Source organism: Rhincodon typus, chromosome 7 (genome assembly GCF_021869965.1).
Source record: "Rhincodon typus isolate 14 chromosome 7, sRhiTyp1.1, whole genome shotgun sequence".
NCBI classification, from domain to species: domain Eukaryota; kingdom Metazoa; phylum Chordata; class Chondrichthyes; order Orectolobiformes; family Rhincodontidae; genus Rhincodon; species Rhincodon typus.
The window spans coordinates 96,883,391-96,890,250 of record NC_063338.1 but is presented as its reverse complement, the minus strand read 5'-3'; the positions used below and the strand labels follow the sequence as shown (position 1 = coordinate 96,890,250).

The 6,860-nt window shown below is 44.4% G+C and overlaps 1 protein-coding gene across 1 annotated transcript in view; it reads left to right on the top strand.

Annotated features, from left to right (window-relative positions):
• Nucleotides 1-5,187, top strand: part of LOC109935308 (FYVE and coiled-coil domain-containing protein 1-like) — a 40,732-nt gene extending 35,545 nt beyond the window's left edge. Inside the window, exons 8-9 of the mRNA XM_048599286.1 lie at nt 1,949-2,009; nt 2,878-5,187. Of these exons, the coding sequence (XP_048455243.1) occupies nt 1,949-2,009; nt 2,878-5,187 (2,371 nt within the window). The remainder of the gene's footprint in view (nt 1-1,948; nt 2,010-2,877) is intronic.
• The last annotated feature ends 1,673 nt before the right edge of the window (nt 5,188-6,860 follow it).

Here is a 6,860-nt window from a genome sequence, read left to right as displayed (position 1 = left end):
GACTCTCACTGGGGTACAGTCCCACACACACTGACTCTCACTGGGGTTAAGGGTCCTTTTGGTAGCCTTTTAAGGAAACCATCTGTTGTCTTGTAAAACGGAAACAAAACCATTTGGAGAGTCTGCTGACCTCATTAAATCATGAGCAAAAAGGGAAATTGACAGCCTTGTGAAAGGAACAGCAAAAACAAGATAGAATTCACAAAAGAACGCTTACTCTGGCTTTATGTTACTCTGTTTATAATCCCATTCCCTAGACCCTTCAATTCCATTCCAGTCTGTGACTCACTCCCAGGGATCTTTTATTCTACATATAATCACCCATACCAGTTGCTAAGATTCCAGTCTGGAAGTAAGTCACTCCTGAGTATCTGTTATTTTATATATACAAAACCACTCCGAACCCCTCGAATAGATCCCAATCTGTAACTCACTCCTCGGTATTGGTTATTCACTATAGGTAAACTTCAACCCACTACAAATTCTGTGTTACCCTGAGCGGTGCGCTGGCTCTGTGTTACTCTGAGCGGTGCGCTGGCTCTGTGTTACTCTGAGCGGTGCGCTGGCTCTGTGTTACTCTGTGAGAGTAATAATAACAATTAGTTTCAAGGAGGGTTTCTCTCTGTGAAGCCAAAGAAGATCTCTCGTCGCATCTTACCAAACTTTTTTATGGGAAATGGGTGACACTGACTCGACCAATATGTATTGCCCATCCCTAATTGCCCAGAGGGCAGTTAAGAGTACAGTCCCACATTGCTGTGGGTCTGGAGTCACGTGTAGGCCAGATCGGGTAAGGGTGGCTGTTTCCTTCCCTCAAGTGAATCAAATGGTTTTTCACAATGATCAACAATGATTTCATAGTCACCATGGGCTTTTTTGATAAATATTTTATTGAATTCAGATTTAATAATCTGATGCGATTTGAACTAACGAACTCAGAACATTAGCCTGAAGTTTTCACTTTCTATTCCAGTAACTGCATCCCCTAAACATTGCCTCATTAACAACCTTTCCTACTCCTGTTGCCCTGGCCTTGCCCAATTCTAGACCCGTTCTACCAGCTGTCATTCCCAGAAGAATGTTGCCACTTACTGAATACCTGCTGAAAAGCTGGCATCCTGCAGCATCTTTAAAATACTGCCCTGCACTCAGACAAGAACTGACATTCTGAGGCTGTCCTGTTCATCAACGGACAGTTATTTCAAAGATATTCGAGAAGGGGGAAATGTGTAATGATTCTCTGTTAAGGCCCTTGAGATCCAGGTGGATGGGGAGCTCCAGGGAAGGCCAAGCCGAAGAGACCACGAGACCCTGGCAGCTCAGTTGAGATTGCCAGCATAGCCAACGTCAATTCAGGAATGGAGGAACAGCCAGCAATGCCAGAAGAAGGTCAGTTACCTTCTCCACCCAGCGAGGATCAACGCCACACTGTTCTCTATGCTGCCTCACACTTACTGCAAGGATTCTGACCCAGCGACACCAAAGGGACAGCGATATTTTTCCAACAAAAACAAAGTTGCTGGAAAAGCTCAGCAGGTCTGGCAGCATCTGTGGAGGAGAAAACAGAGTTAACGTTTCGGGTCCGGTGACCCTTCCTCAGAACAGATATTTTTCCAAGTCCAAATGGTGAGTGGCTTGGAGGGGAACTCGCAGGTTGTGATGTTCCCATGTATCTCTGCCCTTATCCTTCTGGATGGAGGTGGTCATGCATTTGTCCATGGAACCATGGTGAATTTCTGCAGTGAGTCTTGTAGATAGTACACATTGCTGCTACTGAGTATTGGAGGTGGAGGAGAGTGGGTGAATATCTGTGGATACTAATTTTTTTAATATTAATACTAATATTTTACAGTAACAGCCAAATGAGTTAAGCTATTTGTATAAGTAAAATTGAATATATAATTATTATTATCATTAATCAAACCCCCTACTCTTCTGTTGATTACAGCGAATATAAGATTCCCAGGAGGACAACAACAAATAGAGTTCCATTCAACAACCTGTTTAAGGTAATGAGCATCTTCAAAGTGGTGTCCAATGAATTAATTTTATTGTGTTTCTGAAATTCTGGGAAAAGCAAACATTGCCACTTCTGGTCTTTAGTTTCAGGTATAACACCAAGGTAGATATGCAATAAATTCCATTGACACTACCCCCTCAATCACTCCCAGGGTTGGGTATGGAGTAAATCTCCCTCTACACTGTCCCATCAAACACTCCTAGGACAGGGACGGCACGGGATTAGATACAGAGTAAATCTCCCTCTACACTGTACCTCCCATCAAACACTCCCAGGGCAGGGACAGCACAGGGTAACATACAGAGTAAAGCTCTCTCTACACTGCGCCCCCCCCCCCCCATCAAACACTCCCAGGACAGGGACAACACAGGGTTAGATACAGAGTAAAGCTCCCTCTACACTGTTCCCATCAAACATTCCCAGGACAGGGGCAGCACAGGGTTAGATACAGACTAAATCTCCCTCTACACTGTCCTCATCAAACACTCCCAGGACAAGGACAGAAATCAAAAAAATGCTGGAAATCACAGCAGGTCACCCAGCATCCATGGAGAGAAAGCAAGCTAACGTTTCAACTCTAGAATGACTTTTCATCACAGCAGGACAGAGATAGCAGGGGGTTAGATACGGAGTAAGTCTTCCTCTACACTGCATCATAACCTTTGCAGCATGGTTTTAATTCAAAATAAATGCTTACTTTGTAAATAAAAATGCTGTCCGTGACCTTCCTGTTGAATCCACTTCATCTTATTGATCATTTTCCACCTTCCATGTTAATGGAGGTGGAGAAAGGACTGTTCTATGATTATTGCTTAACATCTGATATTTAACGTTGATGATATTGGCTTCACATTCAGGGGCTGTTCAAGAAGCCAAATTACTGGCTAGGAAAGGAACCTGAGCATGAGAAGCCAGCGGCTATCGGAAGGATGCAGAGTTCCATGAAATCTGAAGTACCAGGAATACCATCAGGAGCATCGGCAACACACAGTGCTTCAAAGGGCCTCAGTGATCTGCAAGGAAACCAAGAACCAAATCTGGAAGTGTATGGTAATGGCTCCAGGTCAAATCCATGTCAACAACTACAATCTGAACATGATGAGCAGGTGCACCGGCATGAAGAACAGAACATAGGATTGGTTAGCAACTTGAAGCAAGAGCCTATTGGATCAGAAGTGCCCAGAGGGAGCAGCCGAGTTGCAGTTCAGAGATCTCAGGAAGTTGTATCCACCTTAACAACAGATGAGAAGAGAGAGACTGAACTTGAAGTTATATCAGACCAGTGGTCTCTCTTAGAGAAACTCAGCATAGATCTAACTGAGAAAAAGTGTGTCATTGAGCAACTAAACTTTCTACTCAAAGAGAGAGAGCAGACCCATGAGGAGGAGTCCTCCAAACTTCAGCAAGAGATCTCAAACTTGAAGGAATTGCAGAAGAATATTGAGGAACAATCAAACAAGGTGGAGCAGTTGGAGGACAGTAATAACTTCCTGAATGAAACAGTTGAGGAAATGGATAAGATTCTTGATGAACTGAAACAAGCCATGGTTGAGAAAGATCACGAGAATATGTTACTGAGAAAGGAGCAGGTAGAAAAGATGGCAGCAGCCCAGCAGATCCATGAGGCAGAGTTGGAGAAACTGAAGTTCACGCTCGGCAAACATCAAAAGGAAGATGATGGATTGAAAGGAGGTACTGACGAAAGGCTCAAAACAGCGAAGGAGGAACTGAGAAACAAAAAGCCAATTCCGGTTCAATTTCAGAGTAAGATCAATTTGGAAAATCGGCATCAGTTGAATGAGATGGAAGAGCTACAGATCAAGCTGCAAAGCATGGAGTCTGTCAACAATTCACTTGAAGAAAAGTACAAAGCAAGCCAACAGGAAGTCAAAGAATTAACAATGTGTGTCATCTCACTTCGGTCAGCGATCAGCAAACTCCAAACTCCTGAGAAACAGCTGCTTCAACAGAGTGGTGCTGCTTTTCTCTCTCCTAATGGCAGGGAGTTAAAGCTGGCAATCGACAATGGGAATCCTGAAGAAAACCTGAGGGAAGGCCAACATGAGTTGGTCGATCAAGAGCTGGAAAGGACTGAATTCAAACAGGAAGAGACTGCAAGTTTGGAAATCCTCACAGCCTTGAAGTTGGAAGACCAACAGGCCATGGTGAAAGAGGAGAACACAAACATTGCCGCAAGGGAAAGGGAAGATCTAAATGTTTTGAAGGACAAATTGGAGGAGATTACTCAGAAATTAGAAGCTTCAAATGCAGAGAAGTTAGAAGCCAAACAGAAACTAGAGGAAACTGTGGCCCAGCTCCATATGTTAATGGCAGAACAATCAAGCACAGAAAACCAAACAACAGAATTGAAAGACCAACACGTGGCTCATGAGGCGGAGATGAAGGTGGAGTTGGCAACATCTGCAAGAAATCACACAGAAATGGTGGTGGTACATCCTGAAAGTGCTGAACTGAAACAGAGTTTGCAGGAGGTCTGCAAGGAGAGAACAACTACACAGAGAGAGCTGAGCGCAGTCCTTTCTGCTCTTGAGCAATCTGATCAGGAAGTCACCAGGGTTAAGAAGCAAATGGAAGAGCTGGAGAACGGTCATAGGCTCCAGGTTCAAGAAATGCTGGGAAGAATTGAGACCATTGAAGCTGAGAGGGAAGCACTGGAGCAACAGAAGGAAGACCTGAGGAAGACAGTTTCCATTCTCGAGGAGGACCTGCTGTACCTAAAGGACAATACTGCAAAAGTTGAGCTGACTAATGACAAATCTCAAGGTGAGATGGAGAGGGCCCAGGAAAAGGTGAAGCAATTACAAGCACAGCTGGTAGAGCTGTCTGCTGAGAAGGTTGAACTGGAGGGACAGATTGTCAGGTTGACAAAGCAGCAAGAGGATGATGCAGCTTGCCAGATGGAGAGCGCACGGGACAGCAAGGAGCAGCTGGCATCCCTTGCAAAGGAAAATGAAGAACTTTGTGCGGAATTGCAGACTGTGAGGGAACAAGTGAGCTCATTGCAGCAATTGTTGGAACAAACGAGGTCAGAGTTTGAGCTGGAAATGGCCAAGAAAACAGCTGAATGTAACAGGCAAACAGAGGTACAAACTCAACCTCAGTGGCTGTGCCAAACAGGGACAGTCTTTTGTCTATTACTTTGCTAAATTTGTCATCAATTTGGTGTGCAGCGGGGTGTGCAATTTCAAAGTTTGCAAATGGCACAAATTTTGGAGCAATTGTAAACCGTCAGCCGGCCAATGTAGAATTCCAAAGGACATTTTCCTAGTGGAGTGGATGGAAAGGTGGCAGATGAGCTCTAATGCAGAGAAGTGTGAACTTGTGAATTTTGGTCAGAAGCACATTAAATGACGACATAAATTAGAAGTAAAATTTAAAAGGGGAGTGCAGAGGTAGAGGGACCTGGCTGTATATGTGTTCAGGTCATTGAAGGGGCAGGACAGGTAGCAAGAGAATTGGGGAAAGTATATTGTGTCCTGAGCTTTGTTAATCAGGGCATAGAATACAAGAGCAGGGAGGTGATGTGGAACTTGTACAAGATACTTGTTAGACCTCAGCTGGAGGATTACATACAGTTGTGGTTGACAGATCATAGGAAATATGCGAATACATTTGAGAGAGTGTAGAAGCAGTTTAAAAATGTTTTATTAATTCACTTGTGGCATATGGACATCACTGGCTGGGCCCAGCATTTATTGCCCGTCCCTAGTTGCCCCTTGAGAAGTTGATGGTGAACTGCCTTCTTGAACCGCTGTAGTCCATGTGCTGTAGGTAGACTCACAATGCCCTTAGGGAGGGAATTCCAGGATTTTGACAGAGTGATCCATCACTCCAAGTTCCCCTCCAAGACACTCACTATCCTGACTTGAAAATATGTCACCACTCCTTCAGCGTTGCTGGGTCAAATTCCTGAACAGCATTGTGGATCTGCCTACACTAAGTGGGTTGCAATGGTTCAAAAATGCAGTTTACTCCCACCTTCAAGTGTAGTCAGGCGCAGGCAATAAATGCTGGCCTGGCCAACAATGCCCATGCTCCGTGGCTGAATTAAAAGAAAAAAGACTAGGTTGCAAGTAAGACAAATGAATCACTGTTTCATTTTGAAGAATTGCTTGGGGAGATAAGAGCAGGTGAAAGAATAGGTTTTCCATCTGCTACCTTTGCCCAGAAAGGTGTGTCTGGGAGGGAGGAGGGGAGACTGAGGAACAGAGCAAGGCATTATGGAGAAAAAGGTCCCTCCAGAATGCTGAAAAGGGAGAGAAGAGGAGAATGGGTTTGTGGTTGCAAGGGGTAGGAGTGTGTGAAACAGACTGGGCATGTTGGAAGAACCGTCGACCATACCGGGAAGGTGCACCCGGTGGTGGCAAAATGATGACATGTCAGAAGCATGATTGTGGAAGTTTACATCATCAGATCAGATGCAAGGAAATAGGGAAGTGAGAGAACGTAACAGAAAAAGCAGAAGATTGACAATAAGGAACACTGCTGATTTGAAGAGCCAGTGCTCACATGATAGGCTCCATCTGCACCATAAGATTTCTGCAGTACTGATTCTGTGATGGAGAAGTGTAGTGGAGCTAGCTGTGGGTGTTGATAGTTTTGTAAAGATAGTTAGTGGTCTGCCTATCCCCAGAAGTAAAAACAGAGAAGTCAAAGAAGAGCAGAAAGTGCAGGAGAAACTCAGCTGTTATGGCAGCAACTATGAAGAGAGAAAGAGAATTAACTTTTTGGGTCCGATTTGACTTCTTCAGAACTGAAGTTAGAGGGATGGAGTAGATGACAGGGAGGGAAAGAGGGAAACCGGAAGCACAGGCAATGA